Genomic DNA, 12,686 nt, shown 5'->3' on the forward strand with positions numbered 1-12,686 from the left:
ACATTTAGATTTCACATTTTGCTCTGCTGGCATTCCCAAAATTCACGCTTCCACAGGTTCCTGTGGTGAAAAGTTTTATCCCAAGGGCTTGGAAAATGATTGTGGATGTGATCTGGAGTGGCTGATGAGCTGGGAGTTGGTGTTATCTCTGCCAGGATACTCCCACCTTAGACCTCAGTTTCTCAGATCATCACTAGAAATGTTTTCTCTCCTCATGGAGAAAATAAATTTATTTATGTTAGATTTATTTCCTGCCCTGCAAAGGGCTGGAAAATGAAGCTCTGAAGTTACAAACTCAACACCACCACCCCCTAGACAATCAATAAACACCTAAAACTGCTTTGAAAGCTAAGGGATTTCTAGGAAGTTAATTCTCTTTGTAGCTAATTTTTTAACTTCCTGTCCTGATACTAACAGCTTTTTAAAAGTTTACCATAACCACCTTGAATTTGGAAAAAAAAAAACCAAAACACACTAACCAAAATTACCTTTAGATCAAAATGTATTTTGTGAATTTCAAATGTTTGACATAGAGAAAAGCTAAACTGCCTAAGTTGAAATAGCATTTTTCCATCAAGGATTTTTTGATTAATCTTCTTGGTTTTTGACCAGAGAACACTAAAACTAGGGGAGAAATCCCTTCCTGCTCAGGTTGTGAGAATTTTTGTTGGAGTTTAAATGTGAGCTGAATGTAAGAATCCATGAATTCCTGCACTCTCATCCCACTTTAACCTCTCTGTGAAACAAAGAGGGTGGGATCAAATGAAATATTATTGGATTGAATTTTCAATAATCTCTGCATGATTTAGGAGTACTGTTATCCTCATTTTCAACAGAACTTGCTCTCTTAATTCACACAAGATAGGATTTTCAGTCTGGCATGTGTTTAAGCACTTGGAATCCCAGAATCATTGAGGTTGGAAAAGACCTTTAAGATCTTTGATTCCAACCGTGTCCAAGTTCACCGCTAAACCCTGTCCCTACGTGCCACATCCACACATCTTTAAAATCCCTCATGGGCTGCTGACTCAGCCAATTCCCTGGGCAGCCTGTTCCAGTGCTTGATAGCCCTTTTGAGAGAAGAAATTTTTCCTAATATCCAATCCAAGCCTCCCCTTGGAGCATTCAGAGGATGTTAATCAATGTCAAATCAGCTCTGATCGATCGCCCGAGCTCCTTGCAGGGCTGCAGCAGCAGCAGAGTTGTGAATATTTGCAGCTGCTGCTGCTGCAGGTGCTGTTGGTGGTAAGAAGTGTCTGTCCACGGGGTTCAGGTGGCGTGGCTGGATAAGATCGACCGGCGCTACGCTTGGATCAAGAGGCAGCTGGTGGATTACGAGGAGAAGTACGGGCGCATGTTCCCCGCGGAGTGGTGCATGACGGAGCGCATCGCCGTGGGCTTCTGCCACGTCACCAGGTGAGCCCCACGCAGCTCCTGCTGCCTCCCAGCTTCCTGCAAGGGTCAGTGGCTGCAGGCAGGCTGCACATATCTCTGTGGAGTTGTTTGTGATGAAAAGCCTGAGAAGCGTCGCTAAAGCGATGAGAAATTGAAGTGATGTGAAAATCAATTTTCAGCATAGCAGGTAAAAATCAGTGATATTTCAGGCCAAGCGGAATAGCGTGAGCTGAGCGTGGTGTGAACGCCTCAGACCAGGCTCTTTGCCAGCCCAAGGGCCAAGTGGAGTCCCAGTAGCACCATTGCCTTTGTTCTGGGACCCCAGTGGGAGTCACTGTGCTTCCCAAGGCTGGATCCTGAGGGCTTTCCCAGCTGGCTGCTAGCACATGGGGTCCTGTTACCCACAGAGCTTGGAACAACTGTGGTTGTGTTTGAAATGGGATCTGCAAAGCCCTTTTATGTTAGAGAGCCTCTTAGGAATTAGCCTGAATTTTGTGATGAAAGTCTCTCTGGGGAATGAACTGAGTTCCAGTATTAGGTTTCAGATCATTATAGAAAACCACATTTATTTTTTCTGTGTATCTCTTGCAGGACAGAGCTCTCCAAGATCATGCACACAAGGGCGAAGGAGATTGAGGTGAAATTGCTTTTGTTTGCAATTCAGAGAACAACCAACTTCGAAGGGCTCCTGGCCAAGCGCTTCTCTGGCTGCACTCTTGCTGATGGCACAGTGGTAAGGGCACTTCTGAAGAGCTGTCCTTTACTCAGCAGCTTTCTCAGCAGAAGGAAACCCCCTCACACATAGCTCAGGTAGTGGAGACTACAAAAGGTGTCACCTGCAGCCTCCCCTTGTTCAGAGTGTTTAATGTGACTCTGCTCAGTGGCCTGTAGTTGGAAAAGTGATTTTTAGTTGTGTAGACTGTAGAGGAGATGACACAGGGCTCACAGGAATAAAAATACACTGCTTGTGTGCTTTTCTGGTTCTCCTGGGGCTCTGTGCTGTTTGAAGCCACATGGAGAGCCACAGAGTGATTATGGTGTTGTAACTGCCTTGTAATGTTTGTTCTCTACATGTCCCTGACACTTTATAGCTGAAAGTCCCCTCTTCTCCTCATTTCTGGACACCACACATTCACCACATGGTACCAACTTTCAATCCCACATTGTCTGTTGGGATTGCAGGGACACTGATAGCTTCTGCTTTGTCTCTTTTGGTAGATTATAAGGGCAGAACCAAGAGAAAAAACTCAGGGAATATATCTGGAGCCATCTCTGAGCTTTTCCTGCCTGGAATCTCAGCCCAGAGCTCTGTCAGCCAAGTGTCCTGGGACCACAGAGCATGTGTGGCTCAGCAGCCTCTTTGACATTGGCTTCTCTGTCCAGCTGGTGTCTTGAAGCCTCTTGGATGTGATAATTCAGCCTCCAAGGAAAGCCTGCTGGACCCACTTGTCATTTGCTGTGGGTGCTGCTAATTAAAAGAGGAAGTCCTGTAAGGTTTTCTCTCTGGCTGAATTTAGATCTCTCAAGAATATGGCTTTATTTATTCTGACAAATATCATAGAAAATTTTCAACTTTAATTAAGTTGGCTTCACTGGGTTGTTAAAAGTAAGAAAACCAGAAGGGGAGGGTGTGGTTTGAAATGGCAGAAAATGCTGTTTCCCCCTTTCTGACATGCCTAGAGGCTGTGACATTTGCCCTGTTTCATACCCAAAATGAAGGCCACTGTTATAAATATCTGGCTGGTGAGTGCAGAGGAAGGGACAAACAGTGAGAGCAGCAATTTGGGGTTTATTGCAGGGCAGAATTTTGGAGCTGCTGTTGCAGGTTATCCCAGTGGAGACTGCACACTTTGGAGTGGGGTTTGGGAGAGTGGGAAGGTCACAGTGGAAAAAACAGCCCTGTCAAGGAGGATTGAGGCAGTGTGGGTGCAAACAGAGCAGGGGCTGAGGATGGAGGGATGGAGAGGGACCCAGGATGTGATCACCTCTGCTGGGAAAAGGCAAATTGCAGTGTTTGAAGGGCTCAGGAATGCAAAGTGTGGATGCAGCTATGTGCCAGAGGGCACAAAACTGGCTGTTCTCTAAAGAGCTTCCCCTTTTCCTACAGAAGAAGCCAGAAGTGCCACCTCCCTCCACCAACCCCTTTCTGGAGGATGAAACTGGGGCAGAGGCAGATGAGATTGTGATGGAGAAAAGTGATATGGACAAAGTAAGTCTTTGAAGTTCTCAGTCATCAGCCTCTGAATCTCCAGTGGGGCCTCAGCTTTTCCCATCCCATTGATTTGAAAAGTTTGTTTTCACAGCAATTAATTTAGTGCAGTTTTAATCCTTTGTGCAGCATTCAGGCTCCCAGTATGACCATGCTTTGCTCTGGCTCACTTCACTGAAACCAAAGCAATCTTTATTCCAGTTAATAGTGCGGAGACAATCCTGCCACGTGAGAGCGAGCTGGATTCTGTTCCAGCCTGTGCAGCCCAAATGTGACTACAGGATTTCTGTCAAAGTGAGATGAAACAGCTATTTGGGTTTTTAGATCCCCAAAGAAGCTCCTCTACAAACAGTTGCAATTCATATTTTGCCCTGTCAGCCAAGCAAATTGTCTGGAGTCACCAGGCAACTCATTGAACTTTCAAGTGTCAGCTTTAGATTTTCACTCCAGATAAATCACTTCTGGGATTTTTTTATCTTTGCAGTGCTTTTCATCCATTACCTCTGCAAAGCAGGGAACACCTAACTGCTTGTACAAGCACAGGGCTTCCAAAGCCCTCTGCAAACATTAAAGGGTGAATGGTAAATGCAATTGTTTTAATTGGCACCAATATCAAAGCCTGTATTTTTTATACACCAGATGAATGTTTTCTCAATGTTCAGTTGTGAGTTACCTGAGGCTGGTGCTCTCCTCTTATTTAAGGGATATACAGCCTTTTAAATGGACTGTGTACAGGTGTATCTTGATGGGTGACCAGAGCCTCAGGACCTACTCAAACCCTTTCCCCTGAGGAGGTGGGAGCTCTCCTCCAGCACAGTCTGGTCCACTACATCCCCTCCAGATTTTCACATGAGCAGGGCAGCCCCTCTGCCTTCATCCAGCTTTCAGCCAAAGCCTTGAAACAGGATGATTGAAGCAAGTTTTTCCTCTTTTCCTTCAAACACAGCTTGGACAGTTGGTATTGTGTGGACTTGATCAGGGAGACAGAGTTTGGGAACTTGGGGTGACGTCTCTGATGCATTTTTTGGGAAGAGCTTCCTATCCAATACCTAATAACTGGAAGGTTGGCTTTGATTTGGCAGTGTTGAGATGAGAGGACATCTTTGGAGAAGTCAGTGGTGTTGGGAGGCAGGTGAAGAGATAAATGCACCAATTAGGGCTGGGTTTATTGAAGAGCAGAATGCAGCAGTTCCTTGTAGGAATGCCCTGTGTCAGTGTCACAGTGCTGGGCTCTGCTGCCCTGCAGCCTCCTGTGTGCCAAGTGGGCTCCAGCATTTCAGTGTCACAGTGCCAGCAGCTGCTGCTTGGTGCTGAGAGGCTGGAAGTGCTGCAAGTCTCATCTTCTGCTGTCACTGCGTGAGGAACTGAAGGGACACAAAGAGTTGAAGATGAAGGGTTTTCAGTAAAAGAGCCCTTCCAAGACACCAGTCCTGAAAATTCAAGACTCTTGGGAATCTAAGAGGGAGCACAAGAATTTTGGGGGGGAAATCCATGCTAAAAAGGCATCTCTTTTTGGTAATCCTAGCAGTTCGATTTAATCTGTTTACTTTGGATAGTAATGAAAGGAAACTGGGCCAGCTGCAGACCTCCTTACTGTGACAACAGTAACCTTTTATTATTTCCATCAAACTCAAGGAGGAAATAGCTTAAACATCTGCAGCTTTTGGACAGGGTTGCACATTCAGAAATACAGCTTCACTGCTACTGTTAAAAGATTTAGTATTCCTTCCACCAGACACGCTGGGAGCAGCGTGATGCAGAGACACACAGCCTGCTTCAGGAGTTGGCTCTTCCAGCCTGATGAGTGGTAAACATGGTGAATCTGCAGCCTTGTGCTGGCACTGTCATGCCAGGGATTTGGCAGCTGGGAGGTTTCTGTGATTCCCAGGCATTTTTTAACTCCCAGCTCCAGTGAGTGTGTGAATCCAGCACGAATGGGCACTGGCAGAGGGATTTGGGTGGAGGATGCCTGGTAATGGTTCTGTCCCAAGGCTCTTAAATTCTTCATTCAAGGCTGATAGAGGTGGTCTGGCCTTCATAAAATCATTTCCTCACTTTAGGTTTGCAGCCATAAGTTGGGGTTCATCATTTGGAGCTGGATTATTGTTGAGAAATGTTTGCCTCATCACACTCTGATAGTTCTGCCAAATTCTTAGTGCCACCTCCTCTGTCATTTAGTAGAGAAAGTCCTTTGGGCTCTCTTATTTTGCTTCTTTTGTTTGGCTTTTCTTGCACTTTAAAAAAAAAAAAAATCAGCTGGAAAAATTTGTATCTTCATTGGCTGGGAGCTGATCTTGGCTTTTTGTGGAGAGAGAAGCAAGAATTCCATTCCAGAGTCACTGCAGCCCTCTTTGCAGCCAAGGAAAAGTTGCTGGTTTGCTGGGAAACAGCAAGAGAAATTATCTATTAGTGAAAAAGAATAATAACAATCTAGCTGTAGGGCAAAAAAAGAGTTTAAAGGCTGTGCCCAGCCTGGTACTTAAAGATGCACAAATTTAAATGTGTGAGTAGTCCCAGTGGCTTTGGTGAGCTGTGCTTGGCTGTGGTTAGAGTGCAGCACTAAACTCAAATGAGGGTAAACAGGATGGCTCCCAAATGGCACATGTGCTTAATGCTCTAAATGTGATTTAAAAATAGAAATCTTTGCATCCCCAGAAACGTATTTCACAGTGAAAGCAGGCCTGTATAATTCTGGCTCGTCCAGTAATTACATGCTGTTTATCTAAATAAAATTCATTCAGATGAAGCCTGGAACTTTGAGTTATTGCCCTTGATATTCTAAAATGTAAGGATTCTTCAATCTTGCATCCAAATAACTGCTACATTTGATTTCAGAGGGGACTAGTGGAGCCTTGTTACTGCCTGAAGGATTCAGGGAGATTTTATTTGCGAGCTGCATTAAGATTCTTCAGCTGAAATCTGTTAGCATGGAGCAGCCTTCTCTTTAAGGCTAAGAATATTTTACAAGTGGAAAGATAATTCCTTGGATTGCTAACAGCTCTCTAAGAAAGAGGGAAGACTTGGATATAATGACATTTATGTGCTTTGATTATTTGACAGCAAATTTCTGTGTTAAAGTATCTCTAAAGATTTATATCCTTCTGTGCTGTTGCATTGCTGTTCCTTCAAGGTCTTACAGGGCAATCTAAATGTTTTCTTGCAGCCAAAGAAGCCAAAGGTCCCTGACAATCCTTTCCATGGCATTGTTTCCAAGTGCTTTGAGCCTCACCTTTATGTGTATATCGAGTCCCAGGACAAGTGAGTAACCAGCCTCAGTTTCAGGGTTTATTTGCTTTTGGATGTGTTGGGTTGTACTGGATTCTGTACTCAAGCTGCAGAAAATTAATTTATTGAAGCTCTGCTGCCTGATTTCAAGAGGAGCAGTGTTTGTGGTTCAAGAGACTTTGAGTGGGGCCTTTGCTTGGACAAAATGAGTGTTCAGAGGGCTGTGGAGGTTGGTTTTGTGTGTAATTGCAAAGGGCTGCAGGAGTGGTGCCCACTGCCTGTCTGTGGAAGGGGCTTGGAGTTCCTGAAATGACTTCTGTTGCCTCTGCAATTCCCACTGCAGACATTTGTCTTTCATCTCGTGTCTTTCACAAATAATAGGGTTGGGTTTTGTGTAAAATACACGTGTGGCTTCGTGGCAGAGGAGTTGCAAGATTTGCTCTGTAGAAATAAGTTATTTTTGATCCTTAGATGAAAGCTGCTGTAGATGAGTTGGCTGTAAGATATCATTTTATCATTGCTCACAGGTTGGGGACTTTGTCAGGGGCTTTAGTCCCTGGCACCCTTCTTCATCTTCCTCTTTGACTTGCAGCAAAACAACTCCAATGAAAGGAGCTTTCAGCTTCGAGCTCTGAGAAGTTTTCAGGGCTCTCATCACATTTTCTTGTGCACCTTGATTCACACCAGGGTTTAAATAACACCTCAGTAACAACTGCAGTGCCACCTGGGAGAGGAAATAGTTGAAAAAGGTTCAATTTAGTCTTTTAGCACAGATTAGTGGCTGGAAAGGAGGAGTTGCCTACTTTGTGTATCTCATCTGTGTGTGCTCTTCTATCTTCCAAGGCTTTACACATGAGAGAATGTGTAACTCGAGGCTTGTAGTGTCCTGATTTTATCCAAACTCCATGATAAGCATCTTGAAAAAGCTTTTCCATGTCCCATCAACTCTTTATGCTTAAAAAAAAGTCATCATTAAATAGCTGAAACCTTGCACAGTGCTGTGTCCTGCTGGGTTTAGGTTCTGCTCTGCAGTATAACAAAGGGAAACTGATATTTCCCCCCTGCCCTCAGCCAACTGAGCCCAGACTTGTTTGAGTATTTCTTCCCTTCTCACTGGGGGCCATTTTAATCCCCATTTTGGTAATTCTACCCCACTGTGCTCCTAGCCCCTTCAGTTGCCTTTTTTTTTTTTTTTCTCCTTTTCCTTTACAATCATGAGATGTTTTATATTAGCTTTATAGCCACAGGCTGCAGGGAGTTCAAAGGAAAATTGCCACAGTATTCCCCATGCTGCTCCTGACTGCCAAAAATTGCTTTCCTTCACGATTTTCTCTCTTCTTCTTCCTTTGATTGAACTTTTGAGGAATCTGTTGCCAATGTCTGAAAATGAGATGTTGCTTAGATCACTAATTGTGTGTTTGAGCTCTGACTAGTGAGAGCAGTGTGACACTTCTGTTCATCATTGCCTTAAATCTGTGGCTGAAAAGAGCCTGGACATTTTCTGCCAAAAAATTGTTTCCGTACCTGTTTAAAGAAATTTGGTGCCAAGATCTGTAGCAGTTTAAGAGGACACACCTGAAAGAAGGAGTTTAAAGATGCTGCTCTCCACCCTGAGCTGCAGAGTAAATATCAGATTTCTGACCAGCAAAGCTGATTTAATTCCTGTCCCTTTGGGATGTGAGTCTTTAGCTCTCCTTTGTGGTCAGCTGGAACAGCAGGAGCACACAGATGTGAGCTGAGCTGTTCTGCTGGAGAGGAGGAAGAGCTCTGTCAGGTCTGCAGGGCTGAGAGTATGCAGAGCCCTCCTTAAATCCGCTCAAAGGCACGTCTGAGTCAAGAGTGCTCGGAAAACTGGCACTTTGTGTTTGCAGCCTCAGCAGCAGCAGAGGGGCTTCCAAAATTCCCAGTGTGTGGAAACTGCTCTGCAGTGCTCCAGGTGTCTCAGTGCCCAGCTCTGTTCACATCACTGGGCAGACCCAGCTTCCTGAGCACTCTGTTCTTCTCCCGTGCTGCTCAGGAGTTCCTGGTTCCTCTCGTGACTGCCAGAGGTGAAGAGCCCCAAATGGGTTGAGTGAAAGAAGAAAAAAAAAAAAAAAGGATGAGGAATGCAGGAATGAAAAGAACCAGAATAGAATTCCCTTTATGTGATTTCATTTCATTTTTTCTCTTGGTTAGATTCGGCGAGTTCTCACTCCCAATAAATGTGCTACTGTTAGGAAATACCACATCTGCACTACCAGAGAATTTTCTTGGAGCTTTTTCTGCAGAGTCTGTGGAGAAAACATTCATTTTCTGTAGCTCTCCTGCCTTCTTCATGTTTCATCTCCCAGCAGCTTTTTCTGCCAGACTCTCTGTGCTCCCATTGTACCACACAAACATTTGTGGCCTTTGTGCCTTGGGCCAGCTGAGACTCATGTGAAAGTTTGCCATCAACCAAGGTGTGCATTAATGATGCATTAGTTCTTTTATTAGTGCACAATATCCTGATGTTTTGCTTGCACCAGTGCCATTCTGAAATAGGAGCAGTCCCATAGCCTGGTTTGATGGGCAGTTTATCCAGGCTGGGATCAGAACAAGTGTGAAGCCCCAGCGCTGCTCTCCCAGCTCTTCTCAACAGCTGCATTTTCTCCTGCATCCCAGTTGACAAGACCTTGTGGGACCAGGAAAATGCAGATCCATTTCACTGTGCCTCAGAGAAGAGGAGAACATGTGGGCTAAGCATAAAGAAACACAAGCCATTGACATTCCTGACCACGTCTTGAGACTGAGAGAAGGCAAAAACAATCAAGTGACTGGTGACTGCTAAGAAAGCTCCACTTTGTTGCCCAGCTGGAGCCCAGCACAGATGCAGAGGTGGAGGTGCAGCTGTTGAATTTGACAAGGAGTGAGCCACGTCCTCTTTCCTTGAGAAGCTGCAGGAATCTGCAGCCTGCAGCACATGTGAGCCCTCCTGCAGCAGCCATCTGTTTGGCTCTGCTACAGCTACAGAGGGAGGCAAATTCTGCTTCTCTGTGGCCCAACACAATCAATGCTTCACTTCAGCCTTCAATTGCTGCTGCCAGTGTGGAGATTTATCACATCAGTGGAGCAGCCTGATGTTTTTACAGTGCCTGTAACACAGCTGAGGAGCTGTGAGCGTGGAATCAGAGCTGTGTGCAGTGCTCAGGCAATAGGCATGGAAAAAGGGGCTGCTTGTCTTTGCAACAGCCTGGCTAAAGACAGCCAGTGCTGCTCCATGACTGACAGTCCTGATATTCCAAACACATTTCTGGAGGTAAGTTTGGCCCAGCCCATCAGCCATGGTAGGAACTCATCCATTCTGAGGCAGCAGCCTCTGGGTGTATGAGGGAAGGGACTTGTGGGTTCTCTGGTAAGGTGGAATCAGAGGGGGTTTTTTCTCTCACGAGAGGAAAAGCAAAAAGAGGTGGAAACTGGGGGGAAGTTGGCATTGCTGGCAGGTTTTTCCCCTTTCACTGGCAGAGGTGAGAATATGCTGCAGAGTCTCAGCTATTCTGAGGATTTGTCTCTCTCCTTAGGAGCCCTGGGTCATGGCACAGCCCAGCCCTTGCACCCTCCAAGGGGTGAAGGTTGTGCTGTGGGACGAGAAGATCATATTCAGAATAGGAATATAAAGTACAGGAACTCCTCCTGGTCAGCAGAGTACCTCTCTCATCTGAAAGGCCTATCCATTTCCCAGAAGCCCAGCTTCCTTGAGGAAAGCTGTGTGTGTGGGGGAGTAGGTTTTATTGCAGGAATTCAGTTCATCTGGCAAAGGTTGTTCCACAGAGCTGAGCTGGGCTTGGTCTCTGACAGGGATGTGGGGGAGTAGGGCCAGAGGAACTCCCCGAGATCAGAAGATTCTCTGGTCCTGTGCTGATGGCTCTGGCCCTCTGCCATGCTCAAAAGCCTTTTTGTCCTGGTGAAATGATGAAGTTTATTGTTGCCTAAAGAGCGAAATATTTGAGTAAGGACCGGGCTGTAATGAATCACTGGAGACAATAAGAGGGCTTTTGGAGCTTTTAAAAAGAGCCTTAAGGAGGAAGTGCACTTTGTGCTCAGGCTAAATAAAACTTCTTTAAAGGATGTGTGAAGTTGTGCAAAAGCAGGTGGTATCCAAATGGGACCAAGAAATGGCAAATGGCACACACCATTTTGAGCACATCCCTTCAAAATCCATATTCCCCGAGGTCTTCTCCGGAGGCCGCTGGGATGGGAAGCCTGACTGTTCCTTTTCCTGGTGCCAGGAATGAAACTTGAGCACAGGCTTAATGCACTTGCATCAAATGTGCTGAACCAAGTCCTGGCAAACCTGGGAGCTTTTATGTGTGGCTGGAGAAGAGATTTGAAGCTGCCACTAAAACTCCCGAGCACAAAAGGCTCGGGCTGTGGAATTGTGTGAGCTTTGTGCTGGGAGCACGGAGATAAGAAAGGGCTGGGAATCCCCAGCTGCTACACCTGAACCTGCTGCTGTCACAAGACAGGGCATCTCACTGGAAGCATTATTCCCTCTCTCCACTCCAATTCCTCCCTTAACAGACTCAAATATCTTTTTGTTCCCCACATCAGGAACCTGGGCGAGCTGATTGACAGGTTTGTGGCTGACTTCAAGGCTCAGGGTCCCCCCAAGCCCAACGTGGATGAAGGAGGAGCTGTCCTGCCCAGCTGTGCTGACCTCTTTGTGTACTACAAGAAGTGCATGGTGCAGTGCTCCCAGCTCAGCACTGGTGAGCCCATGATAGCCCTGACAACCATCTTCCAGAAGTACCTGCGGGAATACGCCTGGAAAATTCTCTCTGGAAACCTGCCCAAGTGAGTTTGGCTTCCCCCAGTGCTGTAGACATTCCACTGCAGTGAGGAGCAGATGATTTGTAAAGATAATTAATAAATACATCCTTGTGAACACTCATTTCCCTGTCAAACACCCCAGGTAGCAGCAGGATCATTCCATTTACTTCATGGTTTTCTCCAAAGTTCAGTTTCTTGCACGGAGAAAAAAGCAGGAGAGCAAATGGGCAGTCACACATTGTTTTTCTTTTAAGGGCCTCTGGAGAATAACTTCATATTTGGCTTTGATTTGCAGCCAGATTTGCAGTTTCTTGAAGTTCCCTTTGAAATGCCAGCCCAAGTCTTTTCAGAGAGGCCTGGCTTTCAGAATTGCTACTTGGGTAACCAGCTCCTACTGGGATTCTCAGCTGCCTCAGCCCAACATCATCCATATGGTAATTTATAATGAAGGTGGTTTATCTGTGAGATGCTGAAGTGCTTCCCTGTACCTCCCTCTGCTCTGGAACATTTTATCTCTGTTGAAATAAGATCTGTAGATGTAAATCCAGTGAAGGGAAAGGAAATCATAATGAATTTGCACCAATATGTATCAGAGTACAGGCTAAAGGTGCTCCTGAGATGTTGCCAAAACTCCACTGCACATAATTTTATTTGCTATTTAACATCTTCAGTTTGTTTCCTTTGTAAACCTGGGAGCAGCAGCAGAATGACTTTCTGAAACCAATAAAATCTCTCACAGACGGAAGGGGAAAGGGTTCCATCCAGACAAGTGGAAAGATAAATTTAATGTGTGTTCTCCATCAGACCTCAGTTGCATTCTTTATCCATGTTTTTTTTTGAGTGCTCCATTTTTACTGTCCAAGATAAATATCACTGTCCTATTTTTTTTAATGGATTTGGATTATAAAGAGTTGAGAGGTAGGGAATTTCCTGCCTCTAAACTGCTCTGAGTCTTTCTTTGTTGATACACGAACTTTGCTCACTTGAAGACAGTGAAGGGGAAGGCACATCTTCTATAATTTACTTTGTTGATACCATCAGCTTTTAAAACAGGTTGCCAAAGTCTCAAATG

The 12,686-nt window shown here is 45.3% G+C and overlaps 1 protein-coding gene across 5 annotated transcripts in view; it reads left to right on the plus strand.

The window, feature by feature from the left end:
- The window catches only part of VPS53 (VPS53 subunit of GARP complex), a 61,990-nt gene that overhangs the window by 26,354 nt on the left and 22,950 nt on the right, over window positions 1-12,686 (plus strand). For 4 of the 5 annotated variants that reach the window (XR_004499836.1, XM_015646850.2, XM_015646852.3 and 1 more), the window contains exons 10-14: window positions 1,274-1,416; window positions 1,987-2,128; window positions 3,503-3,604; window positions 6,768-6,862; window positions 11,396-11,638. Coding sequence is in view for 4 of the 5 variants with exons in the window: in XM_015646850.2 (XP_015502336.1) it covers window positions 1,274-1,416; window positions 1,987-2,128; window positions 3,503-3,604; window positions 6,768-6,862; window positions 11,396-11,638 (725 nt within the window). In the remaining variant the exon portion in view is untranslated. The remainder of the gene's footprint in view (window positions 1-1,273; window positions 1,417-1,986; window positions 2,129-3,502; window positions 3,605-6,767; window positions 6,863-11,395; window positions 11,639-12,686) is intronic. The other variant, XM_015646851.2, reaches the window with a different exon arrangement.

Source organism: Parus major, chromosome 19 (assembly GCF_001522545.3).
Source record: "Parus major isolate Abel chromosome 19, Parus_major1.1, whole genome shotgun sequence".
NCBI classification, from domain to species: domain Eukaryota; kingdom Metazoa; phylum Chordata; class Aves; order Passeriformes; family Paridae; genus Parus; species Parus major.